The 19403-nt window shown below is 42.5% G+C and overlaps 1 protein-coding gene across 1 annotated transcript in view; it reads left to right on the top strand.

Annotated features, from left to right (window-relative positions):
* RAMP1 (receptor activity modifying protein 1) overlaps nucleotides 1-19403 on the top strand; it is a 40915-nt gene continuing 21512 nt past the window's right edge. The window contains exons 1-2 of the mRNA XM_033171176.1: nucleotides 1-424; nucleotides 19038-19176. Coding sequence (XP_033027067.1) covers nucleotides 373-424; nucleotides 19038-19176 — 191 coding nt within the window. The 5' untranslated portion in view covers nucleotides 1-372. The remainder of the gene's footprint in view (nucleotides 425-19037; nucleotides 19177-19403) is intronic.

Raw genomic sequence — 19403 nt, 5'->3', positions numbered from 1 at the left:
CAACCAGGACCCTGCCGGGGTGTGGGGCGTGGAAGGCGGAGAGGATTTCTTTCAGCTGAACGATCCACCGGGCGATCCAATCAGAGCTTCCGCTCCCACGTGGCCCCTTCAGCAGCCGATCGCCTTCCGAAGAGCTCTGCCTCGGGGGAACGGGAAGGGGCGATCCCAGCTCGGCGCTCTTTCAAGAAGCTGGTACGGGGGATCCTCTTGACGCCTCCCGCAGTGGAGGCTGGCGGCGCTCTCTCGCGCGAGAGACATTTTCGAAGTGCTCCTCCAGCAGGGCAGCCTTGCTCCTCGGCATGGATCGCTTCGCCCCTTTGCAGTGAAGTCCGCGGGAGTCGGCGAGGCTCTTTCGCAGCCTCTCTCCAAGCCATGGCTTTGGGGGTGGTCGTCCAGCTGAAGCGCTTCGTGTGGCTCGTTCTGGGTGAGTGTTGCTTTGTGCAGATGCGTTTTAGGAGACAAGGACTTTGCGTAATGGAGGCGCGGGACAAAGGTGATTGTTCACATGCCGCAGCAATATAGGAAGATCTTTGAAGACTTCCTGCGATAATGTCAGTTGGTCTCCATCTAACAATTGACAGGATCTGCTAATACCCTGAGGGCGAATGACCAATGTCTGTAATGCAGTCTAGGAGATTCCCCTTCAAGCTAGCCGAGAGTGAGTGTGGGTTGGCTTTGAGACATTTTACTTCCTCAAACCCTTTGGCTGTGATGTGAGTGCGTTGCTGCTTTTGTCCCCTTTAAGTGGTTTGATTGTACAAAATCTACTCTCTTCTATTGAATTTGCACCCAGCTTCTGCTTTATTTCCCCACACACGAATGGGCAGGTGTGAGACTTCTGTTAACCCCTGAAGTCAGCAACTCTCCTCAAGCCAGCAGAGTTTAGGCAGGCTACATCCCAAGGCAAGCTGGCTAGAAGAGTAGCCTGGAGTGGTCAGAAAGAAGATGTTAGAAACAAGCCTGAGGCAGCCCAAGGGAGGGATTTGAACAGAGACTCACCAACACTTTCACACATTACACACAACAAATCCAGGCTGGCCACCAGCTACAGACCTGACAGCCAATCTTTGACGTGCACCCATATATGTGTTTTTGTCCAGCACTTTAATTTTTTTAGATGAATGCAACCCTTCAATGCCAGTACAAGAATCTGAACATGTATAGAATGCATTTCTATTCCTAAAGTGCACATGGGAATAAGGGAGAAGGCTTTTTGCCAACACTGAGTCTGGTGGCTTCTTTGCATCCTTCAGCCACTTGCTTCCAGGAACTGGCTGCAGGTAACAGACCACGTTCTATAAATTATAAAACTTGTTTGTGCCACCCATGTAAATCCCTCTGCCTCTGCTCAATCCATTTGCCTGCAGACCTTTGTTGTTGTTGTTGTTTTGTGTCCATCTTTTTCCTTTCTGGGATTTGATTTCATTACAAATCCTCTCTTGCAGCATATAGAAATCAACAGTGATGGGAAGGTGCCTTGTGCCTTCAAGAAGCTAAGCATTCAGAAACATTGCTAGTATGTTTACATTACAGTTACCAGATGTCCCTGTTTACCGGGGACAGTCGCCAGATTTACAAATCAGTCCTCTGACAAAATCCTATCATTATACTCATTTCAATGAAGTGCCCCTGGATTCATTGGGGAAAAAAAAACCTTAGTTTACATGCATTGTAAGTCGGGGGTTGCGGGATCTGCATCTGGCTGGCAGCTAGATCCTTATCTCCCCTCACCCTGTGTGCCCACCTGTCAATCACCTGACATCAAAATGACATAAAATAATTTCTCCTGTACATTTTTATTCCTCAGCTTAAACTTTGTGCAGATGTGTCACTGCTCAAGTTTTCACCTTTCCAGGGAGTTGCTTAAAATGGACAGCTATTTAGCCATGACAAATGGTATCAAAAGCAAGCAAAGGTCTAACAGAAATGGCCACTTAAATTATAAGAGACGTGCAGAAGAGGAACACAGGTGCTGCCTGGTGGGGCTAGTAGGGTAATAGCCATCTTCTTACATGCTCATGGCTTGCTTTCTACTTGCTTGGTCCCACAGTGTCACTGGGCATGTTTACTGCACAGGTTATCTTCAGTGTATTGCTCAGGTGTCCTGAGAAGGCTATGCTGTGAGCCAAGGATTTGCACCACTGTGTTTGCCTGTTGCCTGTGGCACTGCAGTCAAGCGTGGTCACCTTTGGTATCACAATTTGCTATTGCAATAATGTTATACCAGTGGAACAGATGACCCTGCCTTGCAGTGGAGGGTAAAAGTAAGTGACCTTTCTGCTCCCTTGCAGCGCTGTAAGCTTATGTGTTGCTTTATTGGTAGCAGTAATGCAAATTATGTTGGGTGGAATATGAAGTTAAAACCCTTTCCTTGGATTGGAAATGAAGCAAAGTAAAACAGCTGGATCACTGTAGTCATGCACAGGTCTTCAGCCTGTGGGTCAAAACCCACAAATGGATAGTATAATATAATAATAATAATAATAATAATTAATAATTTATTATTTGTACCCCGCCCATCTGGCTGGGTCTCCCCAGCCACTCTGGGCGGCTTCCACCAAACATTAAAATACATTTAAAATATCACAGTTTAAAAACTTCCCTAAATGGATAGCAAGCAAGGCCATTCCGGGAGGGTCATAGCAAAGCTGTTGCTGCCATGCTGGACTCTAGCTAAGGTTGACCAGACCAAAGGATCACGAAATGCAGTGTCTGGGCTAGAACTCATTGTTTTGATGAGACACTCATTTCAACAATTTCCATGAATGCTGGCTGCAAAGAGGCAGGAGAAAGGCAATTTTCAGTATTTTTCTTACTGCCTCTTTGCAGCCAGCATTCATGGAAATCTATGGAGTAAGGACACTCTGTTCACTTTCTGGTCTGTTTCTCTGGCTTTCTAGACTTCTTCCACATCTGGAAGTATGCTGGGACTATAATGCAGAAGTATGCTTGGTAGTGGGTAGAAGGAGGAAGTGTCTTCTGTTCTTCAGAAGAGAAGCAGCAATAACCCCCTCCTCCACACGCCAAAATCTGCCCCACCACTCAGAACTCAGTACATCATTCTTCCCTTGTAGCTCACCAGAACACAAGCTAAAAAGCAAATTTGTGGGAGGGCATCTAGCGAAGACAGGCATCCACTGTGGACACAGAGCCGCCAGACAAGGAGTTGCAGAAAATAATCCTTGATCTCTGTTGTGGCACAACCTTAAAAGGGCAATTTCAGCAACTAATATTACCAACGTTTTGGATATCAGTTAGTGAAGTGTACTTAGAATTGGCAAGTGAAGCAGTCATTCACCCGTTGCCATTTGGTAGCACCTTTCTTCGTGAGCAGGCTTCTCAACAATGGTGACCTTCAAAACAAAAACAAAACCCCAACTGGGTTGTTCAAGGTGAGCTGTGAGTTAGCTTTTCACGTATCACCCCTCACTGGATTTAAATCTGAAATGGCGTTTGCTCAAATGTCTCATTGAAATGGTGAGTCTTTCAATCAATCAATCAATCAATCACTGGTTTTCAATAGCTCCTCAGCCTTTTGGCTAAGAAAAAGTGTAAAAATCACTGGTTTTCATTTCACAGTAATGCCAAAGTAGCACTATGTATGCTGCTTTGAGAATTTCTGTTTTAATATTAACGAAGTGTCTTATTAGTACTATGAAGTATAAATCAAATGTGAATCTGTGGAACCGGATAGTGTGGCACAGGATGGAAGTCAGAGGTGGGTCTGGGACACTTAAACCTAAAATGGCTTCTAAACATAATAACAAGATGCAATGTGAATTGAAAGATAAGAACAAATGACCAAGGAGCTTGTTAAAAAACAACAACACTCATTTGCCCAACACATTTTGACTGGCACTGACACATATTAAAAAGTAAATTCACTGTTTCAGAGCAGATCTGGAGCACACAAATTCTCAGGCTTAAAATACCAGACAGTGAATTGCAGCCTTTGGGCTCAGTAGTCTTACAGGAGGGGGAAGGGGAGGGCTTCTTCATATCTCTCCTCTCTGCCCCTCATCCCAAGTCATTCCACAATTGCTTCTACAATTCCTTATTTATTCCTGATTGCACGGCAAAAGAAAACAAAAAACCTTGATGGTGTTTTTTTAAAAGAGAAAGTTCCTCAGCCCCAACATTACCGTAGGATTAAAATGAACTTCGCGTCTGTTGCCCTTTACACTGTCAAACTGTTTCATTTGCTTGGGGATAAGCATGTTGTTGCAGAAAAGAATGGTTTATATTTAAAGTAAATATATGAAACAAGCGGCTGTAAGCAGAGAGGGAAAAGAACCACACAGCATTCTGCCACCTTGAGCTCCTTGGAGAAAAAAGGTGGGACACAAAGGCAATGAATTCAAAAACAAACCATGTACAAGCTTCTCCAGCCACCTGTCATTGTTGTGTGTGAAAGAAGAATAAAAGTCAGGATGCTACCATGAGCGACATCAGCCCCAGGGGACCTTTGCACGCCCACGCTGACCCAGATGCTTGACCCCTCGTCTGTCTGTGGAGGTACCAGGGGTGTGTTCAGATATCCAAGGGAAATACTGTGATAAATACCTTGAGGCAACAGACTAAATAAGACATATTCAGCTGAAGATGTCCAAGCTGTCACTGTGTATCATTCAAATATCCGTCTACCTTATATGCAATGCCTATCTATCATAGACCTTCTGCTGTACGCATGTATGTCGTGCCGTCAAAGAGCATTGCGTTTTATGGGGTAACAAACCAGAAACAGGTCCCTGCCCAAAGGAGTCAGGCTTAGGTTCAGTAGGGAATAATGACCAAATTGTTCATTATTGCTGTTTGCTACATTTATTTTCTGCCTTCCCTCTCATTTTATCCTCACAACAATCCTGCGAGGGAGATTTGACAGATAGTGAGCTAAGCTTAGTGGCAGACTGGAGATTTGAATGGGGAGTTTCTCAGTCCCCATCTGCTCACTTCAACAGACTGATTCTCTTTGGTTAAGCTAAGATGGGGTTTTCTTTTCAGTTGCTTTATGTTGGTTCCAAGCAGGACATAATTTAGAATTTAGTTTGTGAGAGAAACTGTGGAAAACTGATTTAAAATTTACAGCTTGTTGTGTGCTGAAAGAGAATTATATGAAAATGATATATAGGTGGTACCTGACACCAGGTAAGCTAGCAAAGATGTACAAATCAGAATCAGGTAACTGCTGTCAGTGTCAAGAAACAAAAGGTATGTTTTACCATATGGAGAACTAGCAAGCCTAACCATCAGAATAAGAGATCAAGAAGACTGGAAGATGTTTGTAGAATACCTTATTTACTCAAATGTAATGCACACCTCTTTTGACCAAATTACGTCGTGATAATTAGGTTGTGCATTAGATTTGATGGCGCATTTACATTCAAGTAAATATGGTGTGTGAAGAATCGCTGTAAACAAATTAAAGCATTAGCAGAATTAGAGTAAAATCAGCAGTATAAATTATGTTGAGATAAAATGAGAAAGAGAGGTTATGGGGTGATTAAATTATGCAGCAGAAATAGATAGAAAGTGCCATGGAAGTTGGGGGGGGGAGTTGATGTTTTTGGTGAATGTGGAGAACTGACAATGAAAATCATCAATATGTGTTTTTGTTGTTTTTAAAAATACATTGGTTCCAATTTGGTTTGTTTTTTACATTAAAAACTTCCAAGGCACTTGTGAACCATATAACTCCAGGGGTTTCCCTGTCAGCCCATTCCTCTTCCCTTCAAAATTTGAGGCAAGTATTGAAAACAATATCAAATATTTTTTGTACACTTGCAGGCTTCTTGAGGCAATGTTTCAGTTACAGTGCTGAAAAATGAAATTGTCATACAAATTGTGGGATTATTTTTGAGGTCACGTCCATTGCCTTCCTTCTTGCTTCTTTCTGCGCACTTTCCCTTGTGGAAACACTAGTGAATAATGCATTGGGCTGTGCTATATATAATGGACTTATCTGTACAACATAATTAACTATTTACTACTGTTTAGCTTGTAACTCTTCACTAGGAAACAGAAGACGGTACAAGTCAGACTCTCTTCGGTTTAAAAGTTATTTTTATTGTCTAAGAAATAGCAAATTGATCATATTATGGTTTGGGGAAAGTGTTTCTTTTGTATAATATTTTTTATTACAAGTTTATCATAATACTGTAAAATTAGAACTGCAAAAGAAAAAAAACAAAGAGAAACAGAAAATTGAAAGAAAGGGACAATGGAAATAAATAAAGGAAAAATAGGAAGAGAGAAGAATAAAATACAGAGAACAAAAGAGAAAGAAACATTAACAAAAGATACAAAAGAAGAACTTCTGATTTCCCACCTGCTGGTTTCATAAAAAAAAGAAAATTTGATTATTTAAAACCTTCATTCCATCCATCTTCTCCACTTTCTGTTAAACAATATTTTGTTTAAGTCAAGGTGTCTCAGAATCATTTTTCCCCTACGAAAAGTTCAAGATAGGCTCCCTAATTGTTACTATTATTAATCAATGTTGACCATATTCTTTCTTTTAATTTTACCTCTATTATTATTATTATTATTATTATTACTACTACTATTAGAATTTATATACCGCCCAATACCCGGGGGTCTCAGTGCGGTTCACAGAATAAAATTAATTCCCACCACCATTACTCCATATTGAATAATAATAAATTCTTTCATCCATGCCCATATTAAAGTCTACACACACACACACACACACACACACACACACATACACATACACATTGGGTCAATATTCCATTTTTGTTTCTCATTATAGCTAGCTCATATCCAGTTCCATATGTTTAGTTCCATTTCCTGTTCTGTTTACGATAGCATCCCAATCTCTTCCTCTAGTACATTCCATTTTCATACCTTAACTTTAATAGCACCATTCCCTGAATTCGATCCAGGCTGTATGCAGAGTACTCTCAGTGGCGGGGCTACATGGTCCAGCACTGGGAGCAGAGAACAGGTGGGGGCGCGGCTGGCGCACATCCCGGGGGCATGGTGTGTCATCCGCGGTGGCACCCCACCAGGGATGGCACCTGGAGCGGACTGCTCCCCCCGCCTCCCTTCATCCACCAATGTACTCTCTCTCTGCTAGAACTAAAGAAAGAACAGGACTGAAGGCTCAAAGCTTCCCCCCCCCTCTACTCCATCAATGCTATATCCAGATAATTCTCCAAATCAGCATTTGTGATTATATCTTCTACTTTACCTCCTAATCCTTGTATGGAAGACATTCCATTTCTACATGACCACCTGCGTCTTTCAGTTTAATTATTTCTTGATCCAGTCCTGCCAAGTTTTCCTCAATTTCGTCTGAAGCCTCTGCGTATACCCATTTCTATTTTCCATCTCATATTCCTCTGGCTCATTTCCCCCCATCATCCTTTGACTGATTTTCTTCTTTATCATCAAACATCGATCAATCATTTTTAATTGTTCAGCCATCAACTGTTTAACAATGCCACGGTCATTGATTGATCCAAAAGTACTTTTGTCATACTGGATGCTTTTAATGTCCTAGATACTATTAGCCATTCAGTCCACCTTAATGTTTCCCCCTTAAATCATTCTTGGACTTCCACAGCTGTGACTGTATTATCTCCAAGTAGATTCCATTCTGACAGCTAATTATAGTTACAGTCGTACCTTGGTTCTTGAATGCCTTTGGTACTTGTACTTTTTGGCTCCCGAATACCAGTTTTCGAATGTTCTTTGGAAGCTGAACGTCCTACACGGCTCGGAAGCCGCACCTTGGTTTTCAAACAGTTCCGGGAGTCATACGGACTTCCGGAACGGGTTAAGTTTGACAACCAAGGAACCATTGTACTTCACTTTCAATTTCCCCAGTTTTTTAGTAGCAGGAAACAAACAAATAATAATAATTAACTTTGCCCACTGTTATCAGGAGTGGAAGGGTGTTTCTTGGTGTCAGGGAGCCAAGGTGGAGCAAATAACAGTAGGCCTGAAGTAAATTAGAGCAGTCTTCCAGGAGACTGTGTACACACTATCCCTTTAAAGCACATCTAAAGCACACACACTCTCAAGTAATTCTGTTTGTTAAAGGTTGCTAGGAATTGTAACTCTGTGTTGTGTAAAGCTCAGTGCTCAGAATACTCTGAGGGAAAGAAGGTGCTTTAAAAATATGGTGTGTGCGTAGCCAGAGAAGCTGTAATGGTGATTTCAGAGAAACTTAGAGCAACTGTGAATAAATTTGGAGGCTTTGTGAGGAGATGAGGTCTTTGCTTCCTCAATGATTAGAAAAAGTCAATCTGTCTTTCTTATGGTCAAAGACTTAGACCAAACAACAGAAATAATAATAATAATAACATGCACAACTACATCAGCACCAAGGGGCAGAAGTAGTAGATAAAATCCCAGCTGATATCAAACTATTTGCTGCAAAACCACCAGCACAATTACTATACAGGCTAGACAAAGTCAAAGCTGACCCAGAAGCCCACGTTCAGGGGTAGCTGAAGAGGCCCATGAGGTAGATGAGCAGCAGATAGCTGAGAATGCAAGAAAAGCCCATATTGGATTACCATCTGATCAATCATCCAATTTCCCATAGTGGCTAACCAGATGTCTTCAAAAAGGCCAAGGGCGGGGCTTTAAGGCAGCTGTGTAGGGCTTTGTACGGCTGACAACAACCTCTGCAGGTAAAGATGGATGGATCAAATGTGTTGTTGCATGGCTGCCGGCCATCCAGTGCTGTCTCACCCTTCCTGCAGCTGCATTAAGAGAGGTGAGGCAGGTCAAGGCAGAGAAGCAGTAGATTTCTGTGCCCTTTGCATACTCATCATGAGCATGTTTGCAGGTGGGTTTCTCAGGAGCCAACAACTGGCATACCCTAGAGACAGGCCAAAAAATGGGAGAAATCCAAATGTCTGTGAGTGGGACCTACCTGCCATGTAGAAGAGCCTGGGATCATGGACAGAAAATGGACATTCAGGACACTGGCTTGAGTGAAGCTGATCTGGCTAAAGGCTAGCAAGCGGACCTTAGACCCGCAGCTTGGACTAAGGCCTGAGTCAGTTGGCCAGGGAATCAGTTTAGGAAGAAAGTAGCAAGACAAAGAAAGAGGGACTCTCCTCCTCCTTTACTTCACCATTTGTCACTGATAGACTTTCTTCCGACACTTTTATTTCATCTCCATGGAAATGGGCCTTGAGATTCCTTGCCAAGAAACTGGAATCCCGACCGACATGGAATTCTGCTCAGCCCCATAACAAAGAAAAACTGCAGCTCATCATGGGAAATCTGTGCACTGCAGGAGGAGGGAGTCTTGCTGCAATTGAATGTTTTGAATATTCTGCTGCAACAGGGGGTCTCTTCTGCAAAGGAAACAAGTTGTTCTGCAAAGGGTTTAGCTGCTTAGGTAAAGGTAAAGGGACCCCTGACCTTTAGGTCCAGTCGTATCCGACTCTGGGGTTGCGGCGCTCATCTCGCTTTATTGGCTGAGGGAGCCGGTGAACAGCTTCCAGGTCATGAGGGTTCACGTCAAAGTGCAAGTAGATAAATAGGTACCGCTCCGGCGGGAAGGTAAACGGCGTTTCCGTGCGCTGCTCTGGTTTGCCAGAAGCGGCTTTGTCATGCTGGCCACATGACCCGGAAGCTGTCTGCGGACAAACGCCGGTTCCCTCGGCCTATAGAGCGAGATGAGCATCGCAACCCCAGAGTCAGACACGACTGGACCTGGTGGTCAGGGGTCCCTTTACCCAAGGTGCTACTGGAAGGACTTTTTTTATTTTTTATTTAGTTTGATCAAAATGCTTTACATTTTGGTAGTCAGAAAAGACCAAGAAGAAAAGCTAATCAGTGGGTCCCTGAGAGGCCTGGTCATTGCCTGCCTCTCCTCAGAAATGGACAGCAGCTACAGCCCCAGCCACCTGCCCAGCTGTTAGCCTTGGGCTCACTCCCAGCTGAGAGCCGGGAAGCTCTTGACATTGATAGACGATTGGTCAAACTCCATCAAGGCTTTGGAGAATCATTAATCACCTCTAGGACATGCAATAAAGTAGAAAAACTGGTGAGCAGCTCTCGGTTTTAGATTTCATCACAAGCATTTCATGCAATCCTATGATTGCTGAGGGAGAAGTCTCTCTCTGAGGGCTAATATGTCACCAGCCTGAAGCTATGAATGCTTTTAATTCCGGCAATGCATTGCCTTTGTACTGGGGGGAGGTGTTTGCAACTCTGGAAAATTATAAGGAGCTGAAGTGTATAAAATGATATGGTATCCTGATTTGCTTTGTTACTGTGTTGGATCCATGTTTATACAGTTTATACAGAAACCCAGCCAGATAGGTGGGGAATAACAACAACAACAACAACAACAACAACAACAACAACAACAACAACAACAACTTCTAAAAACAAACATTTTTTGCTGAACGTTTCTCTAGCACCTTGCTTTGCTCTTTCCAGAAACCTTGGAAGCAGGGCCATATTCCAACATGGGGGGGGGAAGGATCTAAAAACATGGGTGTTGTTTTTTAATCCTTACATGAGCTGAACATGTAATGAAATATTTTACTTAACCAAATATTTGGATTTTAATTCTTTTCTGCGAATGAAATGGACTTCACAGTCACAGAATGAGAGTGCCCCACATTCTTCCTTCCCTGTACAGTCCTCTGTGAATCCCTCCCTCCCTCCCCACCACAGAAAGTCTGCTGTTGGCTAGAAGACTCTTGGGAATGGTGTGAAACATGGTGCATGGTGCTGTGGGTGAGAGAGTAATTTGAAGGAAGTGACCCCTTCCTTATGTGAATAGAAGAGCAACATCCAATCATTTAGGTCACCTGAGCTGCACTTGGGCTGTGCCCGGCACAAGGTTCATTGTCACAAGAATGACAATGGTGACTCCATAAGAATCTGGCTCTAGTACTACAGTATTTAGTGGAGATGTCTGCATTACAGGAGGTTGGATTAGATGACCCTCGGGCTCCCTTCCAACTCTGCAGTTGTATGATTCAGGTAAGTAAGGATGGATCAGTGATACATAGGCCTATATGTCTACCCTTCCACCCACTGCTAGTAATCAGGTTGAAGCCTTAGAAGATTAGCTGCTGGCTTCTTTTTTAGAACTGCCCAAAGAACAGGATGCCACAGTGATTAGTTTACTCATATATTTGCTTTATTTTGACAATATTTTATAAAAATCCACATTAAATTGATATTTCTGAACACATTATTTCTCAAAATAGGAATGCACTTTGGTACATTTTTTTTTACTTTTTTTTTTTACTTTGGTACATTTTTAATCAAAAACTAGCACATTATGTATGTATGTATGTCTGTATTTATGAATATTTATAAGGCACATAATTTTTAAAACAAATGTAAAAGTCAGGATAAGTGGTGGATAGCTTCGTTTAGATCTACACGTTAGTCCAGTAGTGTAGATGAGTTCAGTGTGTATCAGAACTGGCAAATATCAATTTTCTCATGTGTCCCTACTAATAAGCAAATTAAAATATTTCTTAATGAACTCAAGTATATCAGACATGTAAATTACATTAAGCGTGATAATGGAAAATCTCTGAGCTATTGAAAAAATTAGTCTTATGGAGAGAGTAGCGCTTCTTATTTTGATCCCTGGGGAAAAAATATTAGCTGGACCTGGCCTCAGCAGGATTTGCTTTCAAGTAAGCATATTTAAATTCAAATTCAAACTGTTGGACACCCCAAGTTCTGTTGCTTTACCTTAGCTATAATCAATACAGTATTTTGAGAACTCTGACTGGATTTGGAAAGAAATGTTTACTATTGCTGTAAATTTGCAGAACTTGATGGAGGAATGGATTATATATGGGTTTCATTTGTAAAAGCTGTAAATTAGTGTATTTTACAAGCATAGATAGAGTGTTGGTCTATTTTGGTCAAAGGACTATCATGTGTCTTCATGGACTTCACAGGGTCTTTTTATATCCAGGATGGCCCTGGAGGAAGCTCAGGGCTGCCAGCATTCTGGGCTGTTAATTCCTAGCAAATAGTATTGCCTGTACATGCAGAACTATGTCATGAATGTCAGGCTCATATCCCCTAATGGACATGACTGAGTAAGAAAGCCAAGAACTATATTGAGTCTCTTTGCCTTCTGTGGACCAAATGAGATGTGATGTTATTCATGTCTTTAGCCTTTGCACAATTGATTACTATTTTTTAGGCAAGCAGTGAACAATAGGAAAGGGGTGGATTCCCCACCCCCCATGCCCAGCTATTTGAGTTTTTTTAAGCACTCCAGTGTAGAAGATGAGAGCCAATGTGGTGCAATGGTTAGGGTGTTGGACTAGGACCTGGGAGACCAGGGTTCAATTCCCTCACTTGGCCATAAATTGTAGGGTTGCAAGGGACCCTGAGGGTCATCCAGTCCAACCCCCTACAATGCAGGAATCTCAGCTAAAGCATCCATGACAGATGGCCACCCAACCTCTGCTTAAAAACCTCCAAGGAAGGAGAGTCCACCACCTCTTGTGGGAGTCTGTTCCACTGTCAAACAGCTCTTTCTGACAGAAAGTTCTTCCTGATGTTTAGTCCCAATCTGCTTTCTTGTAACTTGAAGCACCTGATTTGCATCCTACTATTTGGAGCAGGAGAAAACAAGCTTACTCCATTTTCCATGTGATAGCTCTTGAGATATTGGAAGGTGGCTATCATATCTCTTCTCAGTCTCCTCTTAGTCCAGCTAAACATACCCAGTTCTTTGAGTGACCTTGGGCCAATCACTGCCTCTCAGCAATAAGGATTTCATGAGGAGGGGGAGAATCATTTACACCACTCTGAGTACCCTGGAGGAAGAGGAGGGATATAAATGCTATGAATAACAATGAATAATGTCACTTCCACTTGACCCCGTGACACCCTAGAGTTTTCATGCAGAATTGGTTTTCTCAAACAGGTTTCCCAATTGTACCTGCTCTTGTGGTGTGGAAAAGCTTGAACACAGTCTGAGGAAGTTCCCAGTTTTTACAGAGTGAAGTTTCTGAGTCTGTCCTTTGTTGTTTTCAGTGAACTTCCTCTGTATATTTTTTTTCACGTTTACCAGGGACAGACCTTATTTTCTACCATCTGCCCTGGTAAAACATTGTCCCCATTGGGGAAGATTTTAGGAATGCCTTTCAAATTAATTATTTTAGTGTGTGCACCAGAATACATTACTTCCCATTTTATTCCTCTGTCCATGTGGCTAGTCAGTGTTGAGTTGCAGCTATTGAGTTGTGCTGATCTTGGCAAGAAAATCAGTGTCTCTCTATACTGGGTTACTAGATACTTCAAGCAGATTTCCAAACTTTGTTGTTGTTCAGTCGTTCAGTCGTGTCCGACTCTTCGTGACCCCATGGACCAGAGCACGCCAGGCACGCCTATCCTTCACTGCCTCCCGCAGTTTGGCCAAACTCATGTTAGTAGCTTCGAGAATACTGTCCAACCATCTCATCCTTTGTCGTCCCCTTCTCCTTGTGCCCTCCATCTTTCCCAACATCAGGGTCTTTTCCAGGGAGTCTTCTCTTCTCATGAGGTGGCCAAAGTACTGGAGCCTCAACTTCAGGATCTGTCCTTCTAGTGAGCACTCAGGGCCGATTTCCTTGAGAATGGATAGGTTTGATCTTCTTGCAGTCCATGGGACTCTCAAGAGTCTCCTCCAGCACCATAATTCAAAAGCATCAATTCTTCGGCGATCAGCCTTCTTGATGGTCCAGCTCTCACTTCCGTACATTACTACTGGGAAAACCATAGCTTTAACTATACGGACCTTTGTTGGCAAGGTGATGTCTTTGCTTTTTAAGATGCTGTCTAGGTTTGTCATTGCTTTTCTCCCAAGAAGCAGGCGTCTTCTAATTTCGTGACTGCTGTCACCATCTGCAGTGATCATGGAACCCAAGAAAGTGAAATCTCTTACTGCCTCCATTTCTTCCCCTTCTATTTGCCAGGAGGTGATGGGACCAGTGGCCATGATCTTAGTTTTTTTGATGTTGAGCTTCAGACCATATTTTGCGCTCTCCTCTTTTACCCTCATTAAAAGGTTCTTCAATTCCTCCTCACTTTCTGCCATCAAGGTTGTATCATCAGCATATCTGAGGTTGTTGATATTTTTTCCGGCAATCTTAATTCCGGTTTGGGATTCATCCAGCCCAGCCTTTCGCATGATGAATTCTGCATATAAGTTAAATAAGCCGGGAGACAATATACAGCCTTGTCGTACTCCTTTCCCAATTTTGAACCAATCAGTTATTCCATATCCAGTTCTAACTGTAGCTTCTTGTCCCACATACAGATTTCTCAGGAGACGGATGAGGTGATCAGGCACTCCCATTTCTTTAAGAACTTTCCATAGTTTGCTGTGGTCGACACAGTCAAATGCTTTTGCGTAGTCAATGAAGCAGAAGTAGATGTTTTTCTGGAACTCTCTAGCTTTCTCCATAATCCAGCGCATGTTTGCAATTTGGTCTCTGGTTCCTCTGCCCCTTCGAAATCCAGCTTGCACTTCTGGGAGTTCTCGGTCCACGTACTGCTTAAGCCTGCCTTGTAGAATTTTAAGCATAACCTTGCTAGCGTGTGAAATGAGTGCAATTGTGCGGTAGTTAGAGCATTCTTTGGCACTGCCCTTCTTTGGGATTGGGATGTAAACTGATCTTCTCCAATCCTCTGGCCACTGCTGAGTTTTCCAAACTTGTTGGCATATTGAGTGTAGCACCTTAACAGCATCATCTTTTAGGATTTTAAATAGTTCAGCTGGAATATCATCACTTCCACTGGCCTTGTTGTTAGCGAGGCTTTCTAAGGCCCATTTGACTTCACTCTCCAGGATGTCTGGCTCAAGGTCAGCAACCACACTACCTGGGGTGTATGAGACATCTATATCTTTCTGGTATAGTTCCTCTGTGTATTCTTGCCACCTCTTCTTGATGTCTTCTGCTTCTGTTAGGTCCTTTCCACTTTTGTCCTTAATTGTGGTAATCTTTGTACGAAACGTTCCTTTCATATCTCCAATTTTCTTGAACAGATCTCTGGTTTTTCCCATTCTGTTATTTTCCTCTATTTCTTTGCATTGCTCATTTAAAAAGGCCCTCTTGTCTCTCCTTGCTATTCTTTGGAAATCTGCATTCAATTTCCTGTATCTTTCACTATCTCCCTCGCATTTTGCTTGCCTTCTCTCCCCCGCTATTTGTAAGGCCTCATTGGACAGCCACTTTGCTTTCTTGCATTTCTTTTTCATTGGGATGGTTTTCGTTGCTGCCTCCTGTATAATGTTACGAGCCTCCATCCACAGTTCTTCAGGCACTCTATCCACCAAATCTAAGTCCTTAAACCTGTTTTTCACTTCAACTGTGTATTCATAAGGAATTTGATTTAGATTGTATCTTACTGGCCCAGTGGTTTTTCCTACTTTCTTCAGTTTAAGCTGGAATTTTGCTATAAGAAGCTGATGATCAGAGCCACAGTCAGCTCCAGGTCTTGTTTTTGCAGAGTGTATAGAGCTTCTCCATCTTTGGCTGCAGAGAATATAATCAATCTGATTTCGATGTCGCCCATCTGGTGATGTCCATGTGTAGAGTCGTCTCTTGTGTTGTTGGAAAAGAGTGTTTGTGATGACCAGCTTGTTCTCCTGACAGAACTCTATTAGCCTTTGCCCTGCTTCATTTTGAACTCCAAGGCCAAACTTGCCAGTTGTTCCTTTTATCTCTTGACTCCCTACTTTAGCATTCCAATCCCCTATAATGAGAAGAACATCCTTCTTTGGTGTCATTTCTATAAGGTGTTGTAAGTCTTCATAGAATTGGTCAATTTCAGTTTCTTCAGCACTGGAAGTTGGTGCATAAACTTGGATTACTGTGATGTTAAAAGGACTGCCTTGGATTCGTATCGAGATCACTCTATCATTTTTGAAATTGCATCCCAGTACAGCTTTCGCCACTCTTTTGTTGACTATGAGGGCCACTCCATTTCTTTTACGGGATTCCTGCCCGCAGTAGTAGATATGATAGTCATCTGAACTGAATTCGCCCATTCCCGTCCATTTTAGTTCACTGATGCCTAGGATGTCAATGTTTATTCTTGCCATCTCATTTTTGACCACATCCAGCTTACCAAGGTTCATGGTTCTTACATTCCAGGTTCCTATGCAATACTTTTCTTTACAGCATTGGACTTTCCTTTCGCTTCCAGGCATATCCGCAACTGAGTGTCCTTTCGGCTTTGGCCCAGCCGCTTCATCAGCTTTGGATCTACTTGTACTTGTCCTCCGCTCTTCCCCAGTAGCATGTTGGACGCCTTCCGACCTGAGGGGCTCATCTTCCAGCGTCATATCTTTTATATGCCTGTTGTCTTTGTCCATGGAGTTTTCTTGGCAGGGATACTGGAGTGGGTTGCCAGTTCCTCCTCCAGGTGGATCACATTTGGTCCAAACTCTCCACTATGACCTGTCCATCTTGGGTGGCCCTGCACGGCATAGCTCATAGCTTCCCTGAGTAATTCAAGCCCCTTCGCCACGACAAGGCAGTGATCCATGAAGGGTCACTTCCAAACTTGCTCTATTCTAATAGAACATATAGGTAATATCCCATAACAACCTGCAGAGGTGCATGAATTACTTCCTGCTAAATGTCATGACCAAACTGATATAAGAGGGTTGGAGAATTGTTAGGGTCCATATGTCTCTATAAACCCCATGGTTTACATAGACAAATTAAGGCCCGGGCCGACCCAATCGCCTTCTAAATCTGAATAAAATAAAAAATTCCTTCCAGTAGCACCTTAGAGACCAACCAAGTTTGTTCTTGGTATGAGCTTTCCTGTGCATGCACACTTCTTTGACTATGGCAGACCAACACAGCTACCTACCTGTAACTGCTTCTAAATCTGGCCTGGGGATTTTTACATGAGTAGAGTGTGTCCTTTTATTTAAAATGCACCTCTGGGTTATTTGTGGGGCCTAGGAATTCGTTCATTCCCCCCCCCCCAAAAAAAAATAGTCCAGCCCTCCACAAGGTCTGAGGGACAGTGGACCAGCCTCCTGCTGAAAAAGTTTGCTGACCCCTGCTGTAAACCTTATGTAGATAAGTGAGGTTGCAGGCAAGCAGAGATTCCCAGCCTACAGGTAGCCACAGTCCTGCACAGACAGGTTTAGGTGAAGTTACTGGAAGGAGTGGCGCTGGTAAAGAATTTCCAGTTGATGCCAACTTCCAAAGAGAAAACAAAATAAAAAAATAAAATAAAATTCCTTCCAGTAGCACCTTAGAGACCAACTAAGTTTGATCTTGGTTTGAGCTTTCTCTGCAGTCTCCTGGACGTATTGATGGCTTATCAGAGGAATGGTGGAGTCAAGGTGCAAAGGGAAGCAAACTCTGCTTCCCCCTTCAGGAGACATCTTTTAAAAGGACTGGTTACCTCAGGCCAATTTGAGCTGATGCAGCCTCAGGAAAAAATCATAAAAAAGAAAACTTGCTCTCCATTTTAAGAAAAGAGAAAGTTAGATCTGTCTTACGAGAGGGCCCTGTCTTTAATGGGATCAATCATTATCCTGAGTCCAGTAAGGCAATTTCTGTTCCACACAGAAGTTTGATAGAGGCTTTCTAGCTCCCATTTGATTCCTGTAATTGTTGACAAAGTAGCCAAACAGAGGGAAAAACAATTATAAATCTGAATTACCGGTATACTGTCATGGAATATCTCTGGATGGGCAAGCAGAGGTTTATCTTTTATTGATTTATTTACTGATTTATTATCTAATCAATAAAATAGTTTGTCAACTATTTACACCTTTTTCTATAATGTTTTTTTAAAACAACAACAACAACAACAACAACAACGTGGATGTTTCTATCCTGCATCTCCATGGTTTTAGGGTTTTAGCTGCTACAGTTCTTCTTTCTTCTTTCCATGGAATTGGAGGGTGATTGTCAAGTTATGGGAGCACAATCCCACGATGGTGTCTTGACACTTCAGGTTGATCTCAGTAATGGCATTTCTTTATTTGTATTAATGTTTATATCCCATGACTTAGAGATGGGAAAGCCTGGGGGAAAACTGGAAAAATTGGGGGGAGGGGAACCCAGTTTTTTTTCCAAATGGGAAAAAATTGGCTGGGGGGGGGGAGCTGGGTTCCCAGGCCTTCCCATCTCTAATCCCATCAGAGACTTCTTTACATCTTCTCAAGATGTATGGGCATTCCCAGAGACTGTTTTGGGGGCAATTGATTTTCTGTCAGGGAATTCTCATATTGTCATGTGAGGTGATCGAAATGCTTGGTCAGGACAAACAAACTTGTAAATATGCAGGCACCTTTTCAACAGATATTCCCTAGGCAAGAAGTTTAATAAGAGTGAGCAGAATCTTACAACACTAGCTTATAGGGTTTTTTTCCCCCTTCCTAGTTTTGAATGACAGTCCTTTGGATGAATCAGCAGGCCGCAGTACGTACCTTCCATCGGGGGAGGGGGGCAGTATAGTAGTTTGTTTTTTTAAAAAAAGAATTTATTGGTATTTTGACAAATAACAAAGAAAAACAAGTACTACAAACATAATATAAACTACAATTAAAAATACAAAATACAAACAAAACAAAAAAGAAAACAAATACATTACCTGACAATACAACTACAATAAAAACATCAACTTAACTCTTAATCTTATTTCTGAACTTAATTAATGGACTTCCTCTCGTCCTCTCTTCTGTGTTCATTTCTGATCTTCTTTCAGTAACTTTGTAACATAGTAGTTTTTTTCTTAATTCCCCCTTCTTTATTTCCTGAGGTAAAAACCTCCTCAGCTGGCAGTTAGTCCAACTTACTACGTCTACCTCAAATTGGGATGCAGAGCAAGCACTGCCCCATTAGTGCTCTTTTCCTGCTAATGGTTGCTTATCCCAGGAGTGAGGAGAGACACATGGGGAAGCTTCTGAGGGAAGGAACTCTAGCATCTCTCTTGCACTGGTAACTTTGAAATGTGTTAGAATGAATGAATCAACTCAGTCCTGGCCTTTACCTTTCCCCCCCTTTTTGTCTCTCCCTCCCCTTTCCGCCTTTCCGTTTCAGCCCATCACTTTATTGTGGTCAGGGCATGCCATGAAGTCGCCTATGGGCAGTTCATCCAGGAATATTGTCTCAGCAAGTTTCAATCTGACATGGAAACTCTCAGGAAGACTCTGTGGTGTGACTGGGATATGACTTTGGGGTGAGTTGAAATTGTTTTGTCCAGTGGGAAGAAAAGAGCTGTGTAAACATCTAAGAAATGTCACGCTGGGATTCTGGAGTGTATCTCATAGCCTCCTGCGTTGGTGTAAAGAACTGTTCCAACTGGTCATATGCAATCTTCATAGTTGACCAACTAGGCTACTTTCAAGGTAATGACAGATAATTTGAACAGCCTTATAGCAAATGATGATTTGGTACACCCCCTGC

The sequence above is a fragment of the Lacerta agilis genome, chromosome 1, assembly GCF_009819535.1.
Source record: "Lacerta agilis isolate rLacAgi1 chromosome 1, rLacAgi1.pri, whole genome shotgun sequence".
Lineage (NCBI taxonomy): Eukaryota > Metazoa > Chordata > Lepidosauria > Squamata > Lacertidae > Lacerta > Lacerta agilis.
This window is presented reverse-complemented; position numbering and strand designations above follow the sequence as displayed.